Source organism: Channa argus, chromosome 16 (genome assembly GCF_033026475.1).
Source record: "Channa argus isolate prfri chromosome 16, Channa argus male v1.0, whole genome shotgun sequence".
NCBI classification, from domain to species: Eukaryota; Metazoa; Chordata; class Actinopteri; order Anabantiformes; family Channidae; genus Channa; species Channa argus.
Window position 1 is genome coordinate 10,746,166 of NC_090212.1, and position 23,665 is coordinate 10,769,830.

General features: G+C 38.7%; 2 protein-coding genes across 9 annotated transcripts in view; one reads left to right on the plus strand and one right to left on the minus strand.

Moving 5' to 3' along the window:
• Positions 1 to 4,227, minus strand: part of rtn1a (reticulon 1a) — an 18,622-nt gene extending 14,395 nt beyond the window's left edge. For all 3 annotated transcript variants that reach the window (XM_067478684.1, XM_067478683.1, XM_067478682.1), the window contains exon 1: positions 3,857 to 4,227. In XM_067478684.1, coding sequence (XP_067334785.1) covers positions 3,857 to 4,076 — 220 coding nt within the window. In that variant the 5' untranslated portion in view covers positions 4,077 to 4,227. The remainder of the gene's footprint in view (positions 1 to 3,856) is intronic.
• On the plus strand, positions 4,219 to 23,052 carry lrrc9 (leucine rich repeat containing 9). 6 transcript variants are annotated; one of them, XM_067478674.1, is made up of 33 exons: positions 4,219 to 4,356; positions 5,114 to 5,197; positions 5,317 to 5,535; positions 5,769 to 5,909; positions 6,038 to 6,101; positions 6,203 to 6,273; positions 7,941 to 8,123; positions 8,392 to 8,547; positions 8,645 to 8,850; positions 8,979 to 9,110; positions 9,220 to 9,399; positions 9,542 to 9,662; positions 10,003 to 10,138; positions 10,228 to 10,368; positions 10,455 to 10,579; positions 10,981 to 11,157; positions 11,249 to 11,368; positions 11,479 to 11,670; positions 11,776 to 11,901; positions 12,439 to 12,579; positions 13,429 to 13,606; positions 13,733 to 13,953; positions 14,064 to 14,186; positions 14,269 to 14,399; positions 14,523 to 14,631; positions 14,719 to 14,852; positions 15,333 to 15,469; positions 15,906 to 16,123; positions 16,974 to 17,042; positions 17,937 to 18,062; positions 18,879 to 19,068; positions 19,286 to 19,442; positions 19,538 to 23,050. In XM_067478674.1, exons 2-33 carry the CDS (start codon positions 5,141 to 5,143, stop codon positions 19,587 to 19,589), a joined length of 4,533 nt encoding a protein of 1,510 aa, XP_067334775.1. In that variant the 5' UTR covers positions 4,219 to 4,356; positions 5,114 to 5,140; the 3' UTR covers positions 19,590 to 23,050. The 6 variants fall into 6 exon arrangements, with proteins under 6 accessions (XP_067334775.1, XP_067334776.1, XP_067334777.1 ...); XM_067478675.1 differs by lacking the exon at positions 4,219 to 4,356 and having other exon boundaries at positions 4,403 to 5,197; positions 9,545 to 9,662; positions 19,538 to 23,051; XM_067478676.1 differs by lacking the exons at positions 4,219 to 4,356; positions 16,974 to 17,042 and having other exon boundaries at positions 4,403 to 5,197; positions 19,538 to 23,051.
• The last annotated feature ends 613 nt before the right edge of the window (positions 23,053 to 23,665 follow it).

Here is a 23,665-nt window from a genome sequence, read left to right on the forward strand (position 1 = left end):
AGACGAATACTATGTTGTAAATTGTGTTTATTATAACTGGCATCTCCCACTCAAACACCAATATGGGATGGCATAATTACTGGCATAAATATACTGTACACTCACTGGTAACATCATCAGGCTTGTACTGTGTTTGTATTGTAACAAGAAAAAATAGTCCACGTTAGAAATAGTAGTTAGGCCTTTATAAAATTATGATGAATAATTTCATTAAATTTTATGAAAATCACATTCTGCCTAATCAGACTGATAACACTAATAACATTCCTTCCATAAATATAGTTTTGTCTTGGCCTTTGATTATTACATTGAAATAAAAACACTAAATTATAGATTCTTATGCTGAGTCTCTTACTAATTTGTCACTGTTTTAACCGAAGACTCACTCCAACTCATAATGATTTCTGGCTTTAAAAGCTACGATGCTTATTTTAATAATGTATTGATTACAGTATCTTTGGGTGAAGAAATACATGAATACAAGTCACTAACTCTCCCAATTTAATGTAATCAAAGGAGAAGATGGAGAGCACAAAGACAATCTATACTAGAAGATGAGGTACAACAAAACTATTAGCAGGGGTCAGGAGAGAACAGCTGTGCTAAAGGGTTTAATTGCTCTGAGCTGAGCTGCAGACTGTGAGGACACACAATTACGGTAAGAAACGTCTGTACATCCGCTGAAATACCTGAAGGCCACACAGACAAATGTTCCAGCACCTTTTGTCAAAAAATCAATGTGGAGGCAGTTTGAATACAATCTGTCCCCATTCAAAATCCAAAGCTGTGGTAGGTACAGAGCTTGTCTTCCACTGTATTGATCTTCTTTATTTTCCTTTGCTTGGATAACGCTTTATGGATGAATGGAGAGGATGTGGGAAGACTGAGTGTCTGCCAGCTGTTTGCTTTGGGTCAAAGCTGTCAATTTAGTATGACTGTGGGTTGGCATTTTGTGTTCACTGTGCAGAGAGGAGGTGGCACTAGAGAACACGGATGCGGGCTATAAAAACCTATATACACACGTTTTAGATAGACTATCCTGATTGTAAGTGCCTTTGCTAATGGTAGCTCTAATCCCATGAGCAGTTTTGCAATATTCTGCTTAGGGATTACTGTTTGCCCACAGGATGGAGAGCTGAACAGATGCAGTAAGATCACAAACATAGCATCGAGTTTCACATGCAGGCTTTTAATTGTCCATAGACTAAAAACAGTGGACTAAAAAAACACTATAGCTATAATGAATGCAGTTATTCTCTGCTATCAACCACTGCAGTAAGCTTTATGTGTTGCTCTGCCACACTTGTATCTGTTCTTTCATCCCTCAGCATTAGCTAATTGGTCCTGGATATAGATGAAAAAGAATCTGATTGTAGGTAAACCTGGCAGGTAGCACACTGGACAAGTACATAGGCCCAGATCACTCTGAAAACCAGAAACGTGATTGTTTTGTAAATAAGTCTTCGTAGAAGTCTAAATGTAAGGTACTGGACAACACATTTGAAGGCAGCAGAGGGACATCCACAGGTTCACACCTCCAGTGCCATTGTTAGAGAGATATAGTGAACTAAGGGGATCTTTAAAGGAAAGGCACAGTTATTCCAGTTCTTCACCAGCAGTCTGACCATTTTAACTCCTGGCCTTCTCATCACAACCTTGCCTCTGTCGCCGTTAAGCTGCTCCACCCTCCTCCCCCTCCCCTTTCTTCCCCTGTATTATTCTGCATCTTTATCATCTAGTCTGGAAAGACCCAGCCTTGCTGCCCCCCTGGGAACAGAAGCAGAGTTCTCACCAGCTAAAGGCACAAATGCGCAGTGCTGGCTAATGCAGAGTATTAGAGTCTCTTAAGTGCTTTTTCTATCTCAAAGATATGGAAAAGGCCCAGCCGGACACATGCTGTCTCTTGCTTGTCACTGATGAAAGACTCGAGTCTAATCCACCTCTCAGGGACTGGATTGGGGAAGAGCGTTGTTCATGACTGACATGCTTTATAAAGACATGATGAGAGGATTACAATGCAGCAACAGGAGTTATAAAGAGAACAAATTATGTTATTGTACCTGTATATACTTGTCTTAATCTATGCCAAAAAGAGCTTTTAGACACAGTCTGTCTAAATACAAACTTGACTGTGGAATTCTCATAGCAAATTAGAACTGGTCACGATGAAGCAATGTCTTTGACAACTTTCTTTCTCATGCTTGGGAAACCTTCACAGGAACTTTTAGACATAAAATATGCTATACTGCACCATGCTGTCTATGATCCAGGGCTACGGTTCTGCTCTGGGGTAATTTAATACAGCTGAAATCAGCATTATCGGGATGCTGTGGGGAGATCACTGTGGTGAACAAGATTTAGGACAGGCATAGATCGATTACTTACTTAGAGGAGCATTCTAGACATGTTGAAGAGATACTATTTCACAGATTCCATTGTTCGGGGCACAACTTCTGTTGAGTCTCAGTAAAAAAAGTGTTAAGTTCCCCAAACTCTACATATTATTTTAGAATTTTGTATCAGCAAACCAAAGTAAAATGCACAGTGAATAGTTACAGAGAGTAAACGTGTTTGACAGAAATCAGATCAGACAATAGCATGCCTGGTTAAGAGGTAAATGCCCACTCTGCAGTGGTAGAAGTGACAAGATCTGAACTGTTTTCACCAAGACCATAGGTGACACAGTGAATTACTTCACCGTTTCACAGTTCAGTGTGAGTCTCAGCGATAAGAGACAGCAATTTTTTTCCCACTTTTAGAAATCAAAACATAGTCTGTGTGTCTGCATGTGAGATATTCTGTGTGCGACTACACAAGCTTGAACTTGTCTGGCAAAAAGTAGAGCATGTGCTTGTACGCTTGCTCTCGCTTTTTCTACAAAGTGCATCCAAACACAGACTGGCTAATTCATCATTTCACATATTCACGTCATAATATATTCAGTATATTATGTAGGATGTAGGTTAAATTCATTTTGCTGTGGCATTTTCTTTACTGCATCAGGTTAAGCTTGGCATTTTTAAGTTCTATTTTTATTCCAAATTCTGTGGCTTAACACATTAAAGTTGAATTTAGTGCTCTTAATGGATATGATTCTTGTTTTGAACCAGCAGCAGCCAACAAATGAAGAAAGGCCTAAGCAGGAAAGAGAGGAAAGAAAGCGGCTCTCTTTTTTCTTTTTAAAATATCATCTCATGAATTTTTCAGTGAATTCGTGAATGAAAGTGCAGGGCTCTAGTTTTGCTCGCCAAGCGAATAGTGAGCCCCGCGTCTTCAGGATTAAAAATAGCAGCATAAGAAGAGCTGTGCTGAAGAGACTGGTGGACTTAAAACTGAAGTCTGCATGATCTCCCCACCAAAATCACTGTCTCCAATATCTGTATAAAAATATAATAAACAATACCAAAACAATGATGCAGGAATTATCATGCTTGCTACTTCTTACTTTAGGACCAATAAAATTATTTTCTGTGAAATCTCTTTTTTATTTATGAACTGAAGATTCTGTTCAGAACTCATAACCCATTGGGTCATCTGTGCTTTTTCATAAACATCAAGGAGTGGAATCTCTAAATAGGTTTAGTTTGAAGACGTCTAATCTGATTCCCTTCAGCATGATTGTTGTGAAATCTGATGCTACATCCTAATGAAGTAACTTGCTCACATCTGTGTTTCTGTGTTTTCTGACCCAGAAGTTTTACGGCTTACAGACAGCTTCTCTGTTGACCAGCTAAACCTACGACGAAAGGCTGTGTTTACTCTTAAAATGACCCTTTGGACTAAAATCTGGAATGAAAGCTTAAACGCGATGAAACTGGTAAATATTGTGATAACGGCCATAAAGTGCCCGCTGTACCTGTAGATGCAGTTTCCATAGCAACAGGAAACTGCACGTCGTCATGAAAAGGATGAAATTGTTGATCCAGGTCCTCGCCGCCTCTCGGCTTCAATTCCTCACGTAGCTCAACGAACCGGGTCGTTGTTTTCCCAAACAGGCCGTTTCTCTCGTCTCCATCTGAGTCATCCCTTAACCACTTCCCATCCGAGCCTAGCTCCTCACCGGGCTGAGCAGACATGTTGTCGGTCACAAGATTCTTCTTCTCCTCTTCTACTTCTACACCGCCGTGTCTTTTGCTCTACAATGGATGACGGAGACAAACACAACAATGCAGCTCCTGGTTGGCGTCTGTCAGCTGAGCCTGGGCTTTGGAGACGCCACGGATGAGGCGGTGCGGTGGGTCGGGGAGCAGGAGGAGAAGAGGCTGATTATTGTAGTTCACTGCTCCAGCGGTGACGTCATGGTGTCCGTGAGGTACCTGGTCGCCACTTTATTCCGGGCAGGGTAAATTATAAAAGGTATTTTCAGTTTATAAAAGACATCAGCTGTTGCCATCAATGGAGCGAATGTCAGAAAAAATAATGCTTGGTGTCAGGTTACAGTCACCCTTTATATGTCAGTGAAACGCAAAGGAGTTATAAAAATAGCGGTTGTTTCAGGTGAACAGTACCAAGTGAAGACGTTTAAAAGTACTTTTAAGCGTGTTGTTGGTAAACGTTTGTTTATTTAAAAAAATAACGCGAGAGGGTAATAAAATTTTCTTGTCGTATGACGCCCTCGTGTGGAGACTTAACGAACGCCAAGCATTTTAAACATGGCTCCCTAGCAACCAGACGCTCCTCCCTGGATACAGACTAATACATAACATCGCAGAAGTCGGATGCGTTGGAGAGTTTTGTGTTACAGTAGAAGTCTGCTCCTGTTATCCAGCTAATTCTCCAGTGGAGGATGGTGTTAACTTCATTAAACATAGGAGACTATTTTAACATTTAAATTAACGACCATTCATGGGATTTAATTTGCGTGAGCTAGACGCCAGACTGATCCAGTATCTTCGCTTTTCTAGGTAGTAGCACAACTTTAGAGGCTAGCTTAGTTAGCATGGACATGTGCGGGAGCATTTACATTACTACAAATAACGTTAACGTTAACGTTTGGTTATCTCACAGAAACAGAAACCTCTCAGCAAACTGTCATTTCTTGTAAATTTCCAAGAATTTAAGTAAAAAAAATCAGAGTTCTGTAAGCTACTGTAAGTTAATATTTTTGCTTAAGTGCAGTGTGTTTCAGCAGGGAAACATTATGATACACAGAGATAAACAAAAGCACCGCTGTGACGAGGAGCTGATCAAAGAATTGGTGAGTGGAAAACCCACAGTGCTTAGATACACTAATAAATGGAACCCTTAATATCCACTTTCACAAGTACTGCAAAGTGAATATCATGATATTTCATTTCTATACATTATTCTCAACAGTGCATTGTCAATGGACTTTCTTGTGAAAAAATTGTTCAAGAGGGGAGCAACATCAGCTCCCTGGAGATCTTTTTCACTGGGTTTCCTCGCATGGTTGGTCTTTCCTTCTTCCCAATGCTCTCCCAGCTCACTATAGTGGGCCAGAACATAAAAAACATTGAAGGCCTTGAGTGCTGCCCTCTGCTCCGGGAGCTGTGGGTAGTCCAGTGCCATCTGACCGTGAGTTTGTTTATGTTACTTTAGTAGGATCTGTACATAATGACATAATGTGTAATGCATTATGCCATTAGTAGACAGAATATGTAATGCATTGAATCTTTCCATTTTAATCTGGTTTGTTTTGTAAAAGCATAGATTATCATGTATAAACCCCAATGTATAGTTTAGCTTAGTTATATAGTTATAGTTTAAATATGTTACACAATAATTTGTCCCACTTCCCTTTTTCGCAGGGTATATATGGACTACAAAATTGTCTTCAACTAGAGAAACTCTACCTTTATGATAATGAAATTTGTGAAATCAAGAACTTAGAATTGCAGGTTAACCTACAAGTCCTGTGGCTCAACAATAACTGCATATCTCACATCCAGGTTGGGACTATACACTGGGATGTTGCATTTACATTCTCTCTTTCTCTCTGTGTCTCTCTCTCATTGTCTATAAAACATTCATGTTTTTTTCAAAGTACTTTTCTCATAATTTTGGTTATTTTTTTAAGGGTTTGAACACGCTTCGAAATCTCAAAGAACTAAACCTTGCTGACAACATAATTGAAAAGATTGGTAGGTTTATAGAATGCTCAATATTTTTTGTGCCAATTTTGATTGAGATTTAGTGAGCTGCTTGAAAAAAAATAATCAAGTATTTTTCAACTTCTTTTAAGGGCATAGCCTTGATCCTAATGCCAGCCTTGAGAATCTTAATCTGTCCGGGAACAAGATCAGCTCCTTTAAGGTAAAATTAAAAACAGAAGTATGCTTTTTAAATTCCTCTGTAAAAAAAGAAAAAAAAAAAAAAGAAAAAGTTTTCTCACTTATTTTGAAAAATCTTATTAAAATCCTTGCCCTGAAGAGAGGGCATGTCCACATTCTTGTGAAATTCCATGCCAGGTTTAGATTTTCAATCACAAGGCCTTCATTGAGGCATTGAGCAGTATTATTTCAATTTATGTTATTCTAGATTCAATTTATGATATTTGTTACATCTATTTAAAAAAATTATTCTATAAGATATTGTAAGCTAAGCTTAGCTTTATGAAAACAATTACTGCTGGTGACAGTAACCTGTGTATTTCAACAACTAAATCATAGAGGAGTGTTTTTCATTATTAGAAAGTCTTTGCTCCTTCAACATTCCTATTTAAAAAGAAAATTGAAATTTCAGAAGAATTGTTTGCTTATTACAGCATTAAATATTCAAATTTATTTTTCAGTGTGTAGTCAACCTGAAAGGGGCTATAGACATGTTCCTTCAACAAAACCCACTGCCTAAATTGCTTAGATGTTTCCATTATGCATCTTTAGAAAGAACTTTATGTAGTTGTAGATTTTATTTTAAATTAAAAGAAGATTTTCATCCTATGACAAAGCGAAAATAAAGGTATTTACCATTTACTCAAAGACACTTTGTTGTAGTGATCCAAATTTTGGTCCACCTTTTGCAAATTGAACTGGTTCGATATAGTTTTAACTATAATATTTATACTGGTGGTCTTAATAATGTCATGGAAGACCAGGGTGAGCACTACTACTACTCTGAGCAGTCTGTAAATACACAGCTCAGCATGCAGCAACTCCACTGTATGTGGAGATGGTAGAAGTACACATGGTAAAAGTAATCAACTAAGAAAACCACATATTTAAATATTATGGTAATTATGGCAAAACATATACAGTAATTAATAAAAAAATAAAGGTCCCAAATCATTGTTGGTAAAGGTGGAGATGGTTTTGATCACTGTCTGTGCTGAAAGGTGATTAACCCTTATTGATGCATTAGCATTTATTAGTTAATATTTTTTCATTAAAACCACCAGGTCATTGTAATTTTATGGGTAATTTGTGTATATCAGGATATAAGCCATGATGCAAAATTAAATTGTAAAGATGAAATTTTGTCTGTAGAATAGATCAGGCCAAGGGTATAAACCAGTTCTTAATAAAATAAGTGTTGCCAGGAGAACAGGGGCTTGCTCAGAGAGAGGACTAAGCACGTAATGGTCACTCTATCAGAGCGTCAGACAAATATGTACAAAAAGTTAAATTTTTTGCGAATCATCATCTTTTTATTTACATTATAAACAATGTCCTAACCTTTCTGGAAATTGGGTTTATAGATTTATCCTGCAGTAAAGTTTACAAAAAAGAAAGTGTTATGAAACCACCCATGATCTAATTTGAATTTTTTTCCCCAGTTATTAATGATTAGTGGCTTATTTAAGTGGCACGTTGTAATATCCATGTCATGTCTGCTGGTTGCACTGGTTGCTAAATAATAAGTGCCTGGCTTATGACACCCTGCAGACTATTCTCTCATAGGGACAGATGAGTTAATATGTGGACCTTTGCTGTTTCTTCCAGTTTGGTCTTCTTACCAGCCTGTGTCCTCTGTTGTTTTAACAGGAGCTAACGCCGCTTGCCCACTTACCCCATCTAACCGAACTAGCACTAAAGGACCCAATGTCAACCCCAAACCCAGTGTGTCTGCTGTGTAACTATGCCACACATGTTCTTTACCACATGCCAGGCCTCCAGCGACTTGACAGCTATGACATCTCAAGCAAGCAAGTCAAGGAAGCAGCTGAGGTATAGAGGAGACCAGAAGACACTGTACTAAACTACCCAAGTCTCTCCTGGACTCTTGCATTTACCCTGTTACATGGCCCTAATAATAATTCAGTACTGATTTATGTTAACTGCTAATGATTTGCTTAAGTCCTTAATATTTTTATTGAGTTGCTTCAGCAAAATTCAAGTTAGAAATCATATTCGTAATGAGTAATTATTAAAATCCCTAATATATTTATATTACAGTTTTTTGAGAACAGTATAACCCTGTGCTCTTTTCTCTTAGTCCACAGTAATGAAGAAAATAATGTATTACAACATGCGTGTACGTGGTGCTCAGAGGACCCTGGCAGAGACCAGGATCCGTCTGATACAGAGGAAGCAAACTCTGTTGCAGTTACCAGAAGAATGTATCAGGGCACACAGTCATGCCCTCAAAAATGTATGTACAATACGAAATGATAATATTTGATCATATCATCATCTTTATAATCATCTTGGCAGCTATAACTATTTCACTTGTTACACACTTGAACCAGCTTGAACGCGAGCTCTTCAAGGAGCCAGCTGGTTGTAAGATGTTGGAATGTGAACCAGGACGACTGAACCAACGGGGGGAAGGATCAGCCGACAGAAGGGACCCAACCATTGACTTTAGTCATGATCCTTCTGTGGGGCCCAAAATTCTCATCAAGATGGAAGCACTAAGGGAGAGACTGATGTTCTGGACTAGGAGGCTGAATGAGTTTGTATACTGAATATATAATACAATTCAGAGAGAATCTTAAAATGTGTCATAGAATGTTTTCTGAAGCACTGCAGTATACTTTTCTACATTTAAGCACCTGAGCATGTGAAAAATCTTTGTCTCAGGATTGAAGCCTGGTATGAGCAAGAGCTAGCCCAGGCCACAAACATGATGGAATATACAGTCCAGTTTCTGCTGATGGAGCTGGAAAGTGTCGGAAATATCCGTTTGGAGGAGGGCTGTTCCACTGACCCTTGGTGCTTTTTTTGTATTATTATTTGTACTACCCTCATGTAATTACATTACGGATTGCAAGCAAAAACAGACTCTACTAAACTCAATATTTTTCTTTTATCTGCACACTAGGTTTACTTCTTGTCGCGACCTCCTACTTTCCCGCTTCTCTCATTCAGACCATAAGCGTCACGGCATCACTGGGATTAAGATAGACAGAGTTATCCGTATCCACAACAGTGCTTTGAGGCTTCGCTTTGAGGACAAACTTCATGGTTTGTTAGCCAGTGAAGAGTCTGCCACCATTTCACAGTAAGAACATTTTGCCCAATGAAAAAGGTGATAATTGAGTTTTTAAAAATACCCTTTGTAGAAATGTTAAGCTTATATTGTCTTTACTAACAGGGTTAGTAGTAGTAGCAGATAAGTTTTAATCTAACGTAACCTTTTTCAGCAGGACTTATAGACGTTGGCTTGAGCACTTATTCTATATAGCAGACTCTGAAAACAACAGTGAGAGGGACGACATTTTGAGCATTGTAGAGACAGGCTTCAAGACTGCAGAACAATATAAGGTGCGTATACTAATGTAATTGTTAGTTTCAAAATATGTCGCCACAACAGCACCCCACAACCCGGAACTTGTCTTACTGAGCATTAAAAGAAAAGTGTAAGCTAGTCAGTCATGAGCTAGACTGCTAATTAGGCTATAGCTGTATACTTTTGTGATACAGTGAACAGCATCTGAAAACATCAGTTTCTACAAACTGCAGCATGTCTGTTTCTTAAGCAGATCAGAAGGAAGGAAAAGTTCTGCTCTGCTCTTCATTTGGACTTATTTATCATTTTTACAGAAATAATGAATGTAATGCCATTTCCTTTTTTTATTTGAACTCCATGGTGACCTTAAACTAGCTCCTGGGAAGGGAAGCTGCTGTACCTTTAGCCAACTATCTGAGTTTGACTGAACAGCCCGGAATTGAACATGCACTGTGCCAGGCCACCCGCGGAAATTCAAAGCGCATCATGGATACAATCCCATTGAGGCATGGTGGGTTAATTTTGCTTTTACCTTGTTATATCTTTATATTCCCATTTGCTGACTACTGTGTTGTTTTTTATCTGAACATTTGTCTATAGGTCAGATTATTGTTTCCAAAGTGTTTTTGGGTCACAGCATGCCTATCCAAGAGGGAAAACCAGTGGACAGGAGCAGATATCCCAAAACCTACTCTGTATATCGCAATGTGGACATTAAAAACAGAACTACACTGAGTGGGGGTATGTTGTGTATCAGATCTCAGGAAAACCATTATTATTTTGTCAGTAGTTGTACAATGTCATGTCTTTCTCTGTCTTTTATTCAGAGAAACATCGCTCCTCCAAAGCACACACTGGTTCTGATTGCAGCCCCGCACAAAGACAGTGGTTTGTGTTTGACCAGGAACTAGTCTTGCCAGAGTACATCATATTTTTTGATTACATAACTGGGGTAATGTGTTAATTATTTTGCTTTTGATTGAGTTTTTTAACATGACATGTTTTATTCTACCTACTTGTATATGCTTCCTGTTAGATGGTTTGTCAGCCTATTTTACTGTAACCTACAATTTTGCAGACTACTGCCCTTAAACATTTTTGTGATCATCTTAGTCAAATGATTAAGGCTGGCTTGAAGCAGAACATCAGCAGTTCTTTTTGACCTGACCTTTCAAAGTTGAGGAAAAATCTAAAAGAATAAAGTGCTCTATCATACTCAGTTCTGATGTGATGAAAATTATGCAGCAAGTCTAAGACATAGTAGAAATCATAATTCTTATTTTGTGTATTAGCATTTCATTATAACTGAAGTAACCTAGCAGTTTATTTGCTTTATACTTTATGATGTGCTAGGACCAAAAACAACCTGCAGTGTTGTGCTGTGGCACAGACATAGATGAAAATAATATCATCCTGGACAAGGATGTCCTCAACATGGAACCTGTTCTGAAACAACAGCCTAAATTGTTGAGCTTGGATGAAAAAATTCTGCTTAGTGTGGCCAGAGCCAATGTCCTCAGTCAGATCACAGTAAGTTATCTGGCTATTCTCATGACAGGATAATTTTGAAACCTTTTCATACTCTTAAAGTAAAGTTATCTTGACTGTTTTGAATCTCTAGGTACTAAACCTTCATGGCAACAGCCTGAGCAAGGTAAAGGAAGTTTCCTGCCTTACTGCTCTGCGGCATCTTACCATCAGCTTCAATCAGTTCACACGTCTTGATGACATTTCTCACATGGTACAAATGATGATAGCAAATAATATTAAATATTTAAACTAAAAAAGATTTTTTTCTACCATAGCATGGAGTGGTGAATTCATTTATTGTGTCTCTTACCTAAATTACAGCCCAACCTTGAGTTTTTAGATGCAAGCTTTAACCACTTGGTGAGCCTAGAAGGGCTGAAGGGGTTGCGACAGCTCAAACAGCTTGATGTGCGCTGGAACAAGTTGACCAAAGCCAGAGAAGATACAGCAGTGCTAAGAAAACACACGCCAGCTCTACTTAAACTGGACACACGATACAACCCATGGAAAAGGGTGTGGACATAAAATCATAATCAACTTATAAATACAGTAAATACTAATAATTATTGTACAAAGCATCAGGAGGAACTTTACAGTGACCTTTTTTTCTTCTTCCAGCCAGCAACAGTAAGAACCATCATACTGGGCCGTTTAACAACAATCACTCACCTGGACGATATGATGGTGACAGAGGAGGCAGCTGCTGAAGCGGTTCAGATGGTTGCTGCATCCAGAATTAACCAGGTTACAATATTTTAAAAATATTAGATAAATATAAATGTTGTATATTGATCTGTGATCCCTCTCATGCTCTGTATTTGCATTTTAAATCTTTATGGAGATTTTGTAGACAGGTGAAAGCCGGCCATCAAAAATAAACACAGTAAATGTCTCTTGCTAAACGCAGTGCTTAAGTGCACAGCTTTCCTTCCATTGCCTATGATATTTTATGTAATTAACTCAAAAACTGATGTTTTCATCATGTTATCATTCATTCATTTTATCACTTGAATTTGATTTTTTTCACGGGGTCATTATGTTTATTTTTTTAATTTGTTCAGGCCAAACATAAAATTCCACAATGTGGACAATAGAGTTCCCACTCTATCCTAGTTTAGCTTTTAAACTGATATTTAATGTACTTGATACAGTTCCTTGTTAAAAATTCTTATAAAATTAACTGATTACTTAAAAAGAAATTCTTTCACTCTGCAGTATGTGAACATCCAAATTTCAGAATTCACTGTAGTTTACTTAGAGCTGTGGACACTTTGTTTGCAGGCATCCCTAATGGCTCACTCAAGTACCAACAGTGACCGTTCCCGCAGTCTCAGTCTGCTGTCAACAGCCCAACTCCTGTGTCTTAGCAGTCCTGCACCCTGGGGTCTCAACCGAGAGCTGGAGCTAGATTGGACTGCAAAGGTGAGCTCAACATGTAGGGGATTTTTCCCCCCTTTTGTTAAGGGAATTTATGGCTCCACTAGATATAGTTATAAAGAGCAGCCAGAAAACGTAAGAGAGACGGGGGAAAAACATGCAGCAAAGATCAGACTGAGCCAGACTCAGAGTGGCATGGCTGCTGAGCATGTGCCTCAGTCATTTGGCTATCAGGGCATTCCAGGAAGGGATTTCTATTGAGGCCATTACAACTATTAAAAAATGCTTTTTATAGTGTGGGGGCAAATTTGCACAGTGTCAAAGCCAAAGGAAAGATGGAACTCTGTCACTGCATCCATCTCATGTTCAAATCCCAAGTCTATGTGGCCAAAACACATTTCTGTGTTTGTGACATCTTCAGTATGTAACTAAGCCATTAAATAGGGGCACAAAATGCAGAGCATTCATTAGTGAGTTTGCTGGCAGTCATTTTTTTAAATTATAGTTGAAAATGCAGTATCCATTAATTTTACAGTTGTTTGTTTGACAGTCTGCAGTTTTAGCAAATTGGTAAACTGAAGTTTATCTCAGTCTGTGCATGCTTAAACCTACTGTCAACCTGTTTGGAGTAGTTAGATTTGAACCCACCAATTTTTAATTTGAGGTTTTAAACTCTAGGGCTGGCTGCCATCAGGCTACATGATACTGATTGTAATCAATGTGAAGTTCCACTTAAATGTTATTTTGGGTCATAATGAAAATCGAATTAATCTTTTGGATATCAACCAGAGTCTTCTTTTGAATCTAAATAGTTATGCATGGCATTGATAGGATGCTTACTCTGGATAAATTAATGAAATACATTTTTGATGTTCTGCTCTGAATTTCGACTAGATCACTGCTTTGAACCTTGACAGCCAGAGGATTTCTAAGCTGATCAATCTGGATAAATTGATAAACCTGCGCTGGGCGTCCTTTAATGACAATGACATCTCAAAGGTGGAAGGCCTAGACTGCTGTCTAAAGCTGGAAGAGCTTTCCCTTAACAACAACAACATCAGCATCCTCAATGGTCAGTCACAGTTTTGACTTTTGACAGCATTGGGATGAATACATTACAATACATACAATAGGTTACTCCTTTTAGTGAAATATGTTCAAAATCTTTTGTGTTTGTGTTTTCTCTTTGTTCCTTTAGGCTTGTCAAAACTGCATTGCCTAAGTAAATTAAGTGTGGATGGAAATCAGCTGTCTAGTCTGGACATTTCACTTCTAAAACAGCTACCCAACCTGTCCTTTCTGTCAGTGGATAACAATTGTATCACTTCCTTGCATGGCATCCAGAGAGTTTACTCCCTTCTTGAACTCCACATAGCTAACAATCAGATTACAACATCACGAGACATTTACTATCTGAAGGTAATAATCACTGAACAAATAAGGACTGGAACAATTGTGTAAAGTATAAAAAGTTGTCAGTTCAATTTTTATTTTGTTGTCCAAGCTCATATGTTCCTTCTTCTTTTCAGAGACTCACAAATCTCATTATTTTGGATCTTTATGGGAATCCTTTAGTAGAGAAGCTGGAAAACTATCGGATATACGTGGTGTTCCACCTGACTTCCCTGAAAGCCCTGGATGGAACTGCAGTGGTATGTCCCAGCACAGTCAAACCTCTCAAATATTGTAGTAATCATAATCAAAGTAAAACTTTGTGTTGTGCCATTTCTCTAGGAGGTAACAGAGTGTGAAAGTGCAAAGGATATGTTTGGAGGAAGACTCACTCCAGAAATGGTGGCAGAGAAGCTGGGCCACTCTAATTACACAGACATCACCTACCTCACTCTGAAGTCATGCTCCATTAGGTAGAGCTGAGTTCACAGACAGAAAAACACAAACACTTATTTTGCATCCAACATGATTTTCTGATTTACTATGCTGAAAATTGGTCATTAAAGGCAGCAATATTTAAGTGTTTTTCTTTGTAGGATGGTTGATTTGTCGCCAGCAGACTTGTTTGGGAGCCTGTATTGTGTCAACTTGGACCACAACAATCTCACCTCCTTCTCTGGTCTCATCTATCTACCTAACATCAAAGTAAAAATCACACACAATGTCAAAAATCTGGGTACAAATGCACTTGAGTCATGGACAGATAATATATTTTCAGTATTTTGTGTGCAGGCTCTGTGTCTAAACTACAATCACATTGAGTCCATTCTGCCCAGGCAAAAAGTTCATCTAACAAACAGACAGATGCTGTACAGCAAGGTTCACTCCAGTGGGTATGGTCAACAGAGCACATCCAGAGTCAGCAGGTTAAACTTTTTTATTTCAGATGTTTGTGTAAAAAAAGGATTTTACATGAAACTGACACTTTTATTTTTACTGTTTGAAAATATGACCTTAAAGATCATCTGTCCTCTGTAACCATTAGGGGGCAGCACTGACCAGCCAATACAGCCAATATAGGTCTCTTGACCGTTACTTTAGATTTTTTTGGAATCCTAGTTTTAGGAAATCCTTACTGTTTATATATATGAAAAATATTCAATATTGTCTGTTTATATTGCCTAACTTTTCTCATTGTTAGTATGTTGTGGGAATGGAATTTTTCAGTCTCATTTTTGTTTTTTTAGAAACTGCTGTGACAGGCATGTTTTTGTTTGCCCTGGTTGGGATTGCCTGTATGTGGTCTCCTGCTGCCGATGAGGTCGACCAGTTTAATAAGGCAGCGGGGGGGAGAAGAGATGTTCATTTAGAGGTTGAAAACTGCTATTCTTTGACTGTGTTTAAAGGGAAACTGGGGCCACTGGCAGCCTGGAGCCTCTGATGGGCAGCCTGGAGGTGCTGTATTTGAGTCATAATGGCATCTCCAATATGGCCAATCTGCAGCTCAGCAGGCTCACCAATCTCAAAGCACTTTTCCTTCAAGGTATGTATGGTTGACATATCACCCCTCCTTCATAAAGCCTGTATAAAGTGCAGTGTATGGAGCCTTTGAAAGAGCAGCCACTGAGAGTCAAGTCTCCCATAGATCTAAGGCCAGGTGGGGAATGAGGCTTGAAGAAAGGAAAAACTGACTTTCTTTTCCGCAGCATTTGATGGTTTTTGATTGAACTTCGCTTTGTCTGTGTGAATTATTCCACACAACCTAACTTACTTGTGCTTTTCTTCATTGTTGCTAAGAAATTCTTTTTGCAATTGCAATTTAAGTGCTTTTTACAGCAGGGACTAACAATACATAAAACCGAACAAAAAATGATATTGCCTTTACATGCTGCATTATTCTTGTATTTTATTCACAGAACTATTATAATATTGTTGAAGATGTCCTTCCTTTGTCTCTATATGGTTTTCTCTCTTCCTAGATAATGAGATCAGTATGGTGGAAGGATTGGAGGGGCTTCACCAACTCAGGGAGCTTGTGTTAGACAGAAACCGGATCAAGACTCTGACTGAGAAGTCTTTCATAGGCCAAAATACCCTGCTAAAACTGCACCTAGCAGAGAACCGGATCCGGGAGCTCAACAATCTCGACCCTCTGACTGAGCTCCGCAAGCTGTTTCTTAGCTTGAACAAGCTCCAGGTACTCATAAGCAGTAGCCTCCTTAGAGGGATATGTATTATCCTGTTTGTTTACATTTTTAAAAAAAAATAAATATCCAGATTTTTAATTTCACTGTCTGAATGGCTCACCAGAGCGTTTTCCTGAGGTGACCATCAAGGTCACAGTCAGCTTTTGTGCAGTTTTTGATGTACCACCAACCTGTACTGATTGGTTCATACGCAAAATGTGTTCCATGTTTAAGAATGTATTTTATTCAGTGTGCAGCAGTGTTACTTCTCCTGCATTTGCAAAGTAAGAAAAGAAGTATAGTAATCACGAGTCATTACCACCCCACTGTGGCATGCGAGGGGTGGCATTAAAGAGAATCAAGTTTGATTGAAGGTCAGGCCTGTGTGTATGAAGAAAAAGGGGAACAATCAGGACAACGTGTAATCAGCTTCTCAGTCTGCATCTCCTTCTCACCCTGGGCAAGTGATTTGCACTTTTGTTGCCAGTTCTCTCTTCCCTTCAATTCCTTAATGTAGTCACACATTCAATTAAAACATAAAATACTGCAATCATCCCAGGGCAACAGTCCTCACAGTGGGGGCGTCTTTGAATCACAGACAAGTCCGGGAATAAACCTGGAAATGAGAAAAAACTCCCTCATGCCTTTTTGCATGCCCAAACCCTCGTGAGATTAATGAGAGCCTACACATGTAATCTCCTCCATCAGCTGCTTCTATCCACCCGACACTAAAATTATGAAAGGTTCAGCCCTAATGCATATGTCTCTATTATCAACACCCAGCATGCCATAAACAGTGAAAAAGTAAAGTTGTGGGAAAAGGAGTAAAAAAAAAAACATATGTTCCTCTTCTTCTTCTAGGACATCACAGAGCTTGACAAACTAGAAGTTCTTCCTTCACTGACAGAGCTCTCTGTTATTGGAAATCCTGTGAGTATTATTAGTGTTTGGCCATTATACACAGTTAGGTAATAACAAAATGTCCAGGGTTGTTTAGTACTCATAAGCTTTGCACAGAGAGATGCATCTGGTACTGTAGCTGCCACTCACAGCATATTCTTAAGTCTCAAAGGGTCAAAATTACACTCAAAGACTCAATTTCTTGCACAATCCAAAACACTATCCCAGTGTAACTTTGTAGTACCAAATTAAGTGACGACATTATATTACATGGCCTTCTGCTATGCCTGAAACTGGCCGACATCATGGACAAATCCATTGACCAAATGGCAGGATGCTGATGGCTTGGTTACCCATCTGCAGCTCATGGATCAGGGCGGAGGAGAGCCTGCAGCTCCCTATCATCCACAGGGCCTTGCTCAGCTGTGTAGCCTCTTTGCTACTCGACCCCATCCCCCTTAACTTTCCAAAGGGGGTTTAATCCTGCCAGGAGGCAGAGGCCAACAGCCACCCTGGAGACTGTTGACCACATGAGATCGCTACTTCACCCATGTTCCCTTGCCAAAGTCTGTCCCCCTCTTTCCACTGGACATTCATTGGCACAAGCTCACAAGTTAATCACAGCAGCAGTGTCCTGCAGGAACATGCAGTTCCCTGACTGGACATGCTGGATTTATATTCTGGCCAGAGGGTGCCCTCAGCTGGGCAGGGAGCTATCTGCTGCTGTCAGCTGGGTCACTGAAATTATTTATTTGCTAGGAGCATGATAACTACATTGGGACCCACATAGCATCATATTTATCCCAGATGTCTCAGATAGTCTTCATTCGGGCCCCATCTTTTAAATTGTTGAATGTTTAATGTATGTGCAGTTTATTTACAATAGTTTTATCAATGTGTTTTGATTTTATTTTTCACTTCCAGGTGGCCCGCAACTCTCTCCACAGACCAGCAGTAGTGCTTCGTCTATCCCAGTTGCAGGTCCTGGATGGAGTGATGGTCACTCTGGAAGAGAGGACTAGGGCTGAACTTCTTTATGTGGATTCATCAGTGAGAACTGTACACATTATGCATACTCACATCATGCACAAACACACAAAATATCCTTACAAAGATAATATCTTACATATCACTAAAGACCATGCTTAAATAAAGCTTGTATTGGGTCTTATCATGCAAGATGCACTTCTGAAATAAACAAAATCACAACAATGCCATCAAAAAAGGTGAAAAAGCCTGGATCAAATTTTGTCAGTTTGACTGATTTTATGTTCATGTAATGAGAGACCAGGGCAGTAATTCTTCTCTGAATTAAAAGCAGCCTAAGCCTACTGCATCATCCTGCTGATTAGTTGAAATGTGCCCGTCCGATAATGCACCAGTGGATTTACCCCCTATTAGCCAGGTCAACACGACCCCCTCTGTTTGTTAATCGTGGATGTGGAAATGACAGAGCAGAGATCCTACATTTTCTCATTAAACACAAATACAAACTCTCTCCTATTGGCTTTTGTAACTGCCTTGTCAGTTGTCACTCTCAATCTGTGCCTTCTTCTTTACTGCTTTTGTTTTACACTGTTACTAATGAGCAGTAATTACAGTTCCCTCATAAGATGCTTACATATGTGGAACAACAAGCAATCACAACAATCTATTCAGCAATTTCTTGCCAAGTGTGTGGGTAAAGCGGACATGGTAGTGGCCATAAAAGAGCGGTGAAAATAGAAATAGTTACACTATAAGTATTCATATGTGGGTGGTGCCAAAGACACCATTATCAGAATATTTTCTTCTTTTCTCCAGCATAATCCCGTCCTAAAGAATTATTTCTGTCTTTTTCACACTCTATTTAATATTTTCTTATAGCCATGCTCCCAGTACCCTGGAGATTCTCTTCCTACTGGTGAAATAATCCTACCTGGTCTGCTACCACTCGTGCCTCGTAACACCCCACTAAAAGTTATAAGTATAAGCAGAGGACTGCAAAACTTTATGCATGGGCATGAAATCCTCTCGAGGAACATGGATGACGCTCAATCTCATTACACCTTCAAGCGTGAGTGTGACATACCATTTTGTTAAGTAGATTTTTAAATTACAATTAACACCAATGGTGTTTTATGAAATGCAGTGTTTCTTCTAACTCCAGTAGAACCACAGATATAGACTTTTGATTATTAAGGTTTACCAACCAACTGTTACGTTTTAAATTGACCATCAGTTTGACACTCTTGGTTTCTAACCTACGCTTTCGGGTTTATTTTAAATATCAGACAAGAAGCATAAGTACAGTAATGCTTCTCGAAATGGCCAAAGTGACATTGCATTCAAACATGTCCAAAGAACAGGAAGCAACTTGCCAACCACAGGTATCCTATCTGAGGGGAACAGAGCTGGAATCACATACCCAAACCAGGAACCGGACGGCAGGTTGTTATTTCTAGAGATTAATGTGTTTTCTTATAAATGTATTTAATTTGTTTGAATCAGGACAAAAACAGTTTGCTTTCTCATATTTATTTCAGATATATATTATATTCCAGATACTCAAATGGTGGAAAACCTCCACCCATGTAGCTGCCAGAAGCGGTGTGTTGTAGAAATTGTTTTAGTCAAGTGTTACTAGATCTTGGAAGAATTGAAGACAGGACTCCATCTTCATATAATACATGCCGGCATGGAGAAGGACACTAGACCACTTCAGCGCCTTCTGACTCCTCTCTCAAAACCTCTTCTAGTTATACTCAAACCCAAGAAAGGACCGATCTTCACAAGACATTATTAAGACAAACAGGTGTATATGTTTTGACAGGCCTGTGTGTTTAGGCCAATTATACCCCCTGCACCTTAGACCTTTCACCCCCAAAATCCATCTGTTACATCCTTTTGGGTTAAATAAAGAACAAAGCCTTTTATGGTTATGAACCTAAATACAATTTTAAAATTCTAAATTCTACAATATTTACTCTATTCTCCCATAGGTAGAGCAAACACTTGTCAATCAGCACACAATCCAAAGGTGAGAACCTGTTGCTGTGAAGTGGTGACCTTATAATACTGATGCTCCCTGCAACAGCAATCAGTGTTTTAAAATATATCTTTACTGTATGGTGGTAACTTTATACGTTTGCCTTAATTTCTATTAGTAACCTCATAGAGTTGCACATTCAATGAGGCTGTGTCTGAACATAGACAATGTGTCATTTGCTGTTTGACATGGCAATAATTAACTTTATTATACTTCATTTTTTGTGATATTCATGTTAATAAATCATTTTATGTTAAACCGAAGCTGCCCTTAGCTTAAAGACAATTAGGCTACTTGAATAGAGCATGTTTTTGCAACCCTTTAAAACACATTCACAATGACTGATATTATTTTCCATTCCCATATGTGCATCACTAACCGTGGTAATCTGAGGATGAGTGGTTTTGGTTTAATTTCTACTGCTATGCCATCGTTGGGTCCAAACAAGTGAAAAAACACCCACAGATGTAAGGATATGTGATGCTGGCATGCTGTGTCCATTGGGTCAAATGCATCCCCAACAAGTGGATAATCCAGCTTTAGCACACCTCTCTGTGGACAATAATCTGCAGTCACTCAGATAAAGATGTAATCTTGAATGAGGTCCAAATGGATTGCAGAGCTTGTCAGTTTCATCATGTTAGCCTCTTTTCAAAAAGCCCACCACATCATCATAATCATCTCTGTCTTCCTGTCAGTTGACTTTTAAATAACAAAACACCAGACTCAGCCATAAAATTGGGGGTTACAGCCTATATTGTAGTATATTTAAAATCTTGCCATTCTTGGACCTTATAAAAACTGAAAACTGATAAATGTGAAAACATTTAGATGGGGGATCCAACTCAAGTCATAAATGTTGTGATGCAAAGAGCAACTTTTAAAGTTAAATTATTTTACTGAAGGCTTTAGCTTTAGCTTTTTCATCAGATGTAATTCAGCAACTAGAGCAGGACAGCAGAGATTATGAATTGGTGATGTTAATTTGACCACTAGGTGTCCTTAGAACTCTATTACTGTCACTGCTAGTAGGTGGCCAATAAATGTACCTCTTGCTCTCTGCTGTAGGTACTAATTCAGTTAAAGGGGATGTGTGTGTATACTTCGGATTTTATATTTCCTGCCTGCGTAGCCTTTGCTAAACATGCGAGGTCAGCCAGCTCTAGGCAGCGAAAGTGAAAAGCTCTCCCCAAACAAGCTCCTCTAATGCATGTACTTAACTTCACTTAATTTGTGTTAATTCCCAGCATTAAGCGGGGCTAATGACTGTGCAAGTGAGTGCACTGTCATTACCTTGCTCTCCCTGATGCACAAAAAAAGCTAATGCAGAGATTTGGAGGGCTCAGTGAGAGTGCTCTAATGCATTAGGTATTGCAAAGGATAATTACACATTTTATATTTGTGTACAGTATGTGCAGTATGGATATGTTATAAATATAACAGTTTATAATGTTTTAATGCAGTTGTATTTCTGTGTGGCGTAAGCTTATAGTGAGCATACCACTTTATACAGCATGTCTCTCTTTGCATATCTCTCAGTATTTTTAACATTAAAATGGCATTAGCATAAAGATTTTGAATAATTCATCAGCTCTGAGTGAACCCAGATGCACTGCTCCCTCTGTCTATCTCTCTCACTCTACTTGCTCCTCCGTGTAAGTAGACCACATGGTTTGTAGCTGGTTTAATGGGATGGAATGTGACAGGTTATGTTTTCATCTGTCTGATATGGAGCCCAGCCTGGGTGGGAGGAAACTAGAGGCTGAAAGAGAGAGGGGAAATGAGTTGGTCTCCACAGTTGCAATCTGGATTCATAACTAGACATGTGTGTGCTTGTTGTGAATCAGTTATAGATGGTGCTCTTCCTCCCCATCCCCACCAACACACACACACACACACACACACACACACACACACACACAGACACACACACACACACACACACACACACACACACAGTAGATGTCGGAAAAACACATGGCTCTGTTTGGGGGCATTACTGCTGGTTCACCAACTCCCTACATTTACTGTGTTTTTGCATTTACCATTAGTTCAGTTCTCTCAAGAATTGCTGAATGGACCATGTTTTCACTGCTATCTACTCAGGTTTTAGTGTTGGGGGATGACATAAACACTGATGTTTGATGTAGAAGATAAAGCTGCATCTAGTGCAATATTGAAGCAATATGTGCAATGGATGAACAACATTAATCTCAACAAGTATTACATATTTCCCAGGCTGTATTAACTTTAAGAACTGCTTCCATAGAGGCTACAATTACGTCAGCATTACCACTTGACCTGGAATTGTTGTCTTACAATTGAAATGTTCTCTCCATATTTGGCCACTGATGGCAAGCAACTGCAGGTCATCAAAATATAAATTATTTTGTTTTCAGAAGCTGCGTATTATGTCTAGAGTTTATTTTCCATCACCACAAATACATACTCTATTCAAAAACAATCTTGCCATATTGCTTCTCACAAAATCTGTCACTGAGTTATTGTTGTCGCCTGTCATTTTCCTGCAATTTATTTCCTGTGAAGCTCTTTAGAATAAAGAGCGAATGGAGAGAGAGTGAAAATGCAGATAAAAGAATGGAGTGAAAGTGACATTTAGAATGAAAAGGAAAATGCTTTTATTTTGTGTAGATATTTTTGTAAGAGCACACCCTGCAGAAACATTAAATCGTAACTGCTATTCATTTTTGGATTTGTGTGTGATGTACAGTATCACATTATTGAGCTTGTATGTCATTTATCACATAATCTCAATCACACAAAGCAATTTGCATGGTTTAAACAACAACAACATGGCAGGACAATGACAAAACAACAGACAAACAACATTTAATGGGAATCAATGTTCAGAGGTTGGCCTTTTGTATATAGTTTGGTTTCTGCCTTTTCATTCTGTGATATTTGCATTTGTGAGTCTCCTTCAAAGACTCTTAAATCTTAATTCAAAAACGGTAACAAAAACAGTGCTGTAGGAGGATTATTGAGTGCAATACATGTTATAGTTTAATGTGTTGCATTAAACATAGAGAAGAAATAGTTTGTTCAAGGTGATAAGGAAACAGAACCTACTGCCAAAACTGGTCCCCTCAGCACCAGTGAAGAATAACAACAACAATTTAATCTCCTTTGTTCCAGATTATTATCTTTCTTTGTGTTAATATTGTGTTCTTTTTGGATGATCACTTTATGATCCTCCTCTTTGCCCTCTTTTTAAGTAAATCCACATTTTGGAGAGACAGAGACTTGACTGCAATAACTGTCAATATATTGAAATGAAATACATGTGGGATTTGAACTTTTTGTATTAAGAACGTGATGAAGAGGATTTAAAATGTAATATTAATATTGCCAATCCTAAAACAACAAATAAGCGCAATAGCTGTAAGATTGGGACATAATGGCAAGTGAACGCGTTGAAAAAATGTAGGAAAAAGAGTCACTAGTCACTACCACTTACACGAATGTTTGAGTTACTGAAAAACAAATTTTTAATGTTTTTAATAATTATAAGCACAGCAAGATTTTGTGTGCGTGGTCTTTGTGGTCTTTGTTAATAACGTGCAGTTTGTAGAGCGAGCCTGCGTCCAGTAGGAGGCGGGCTTTG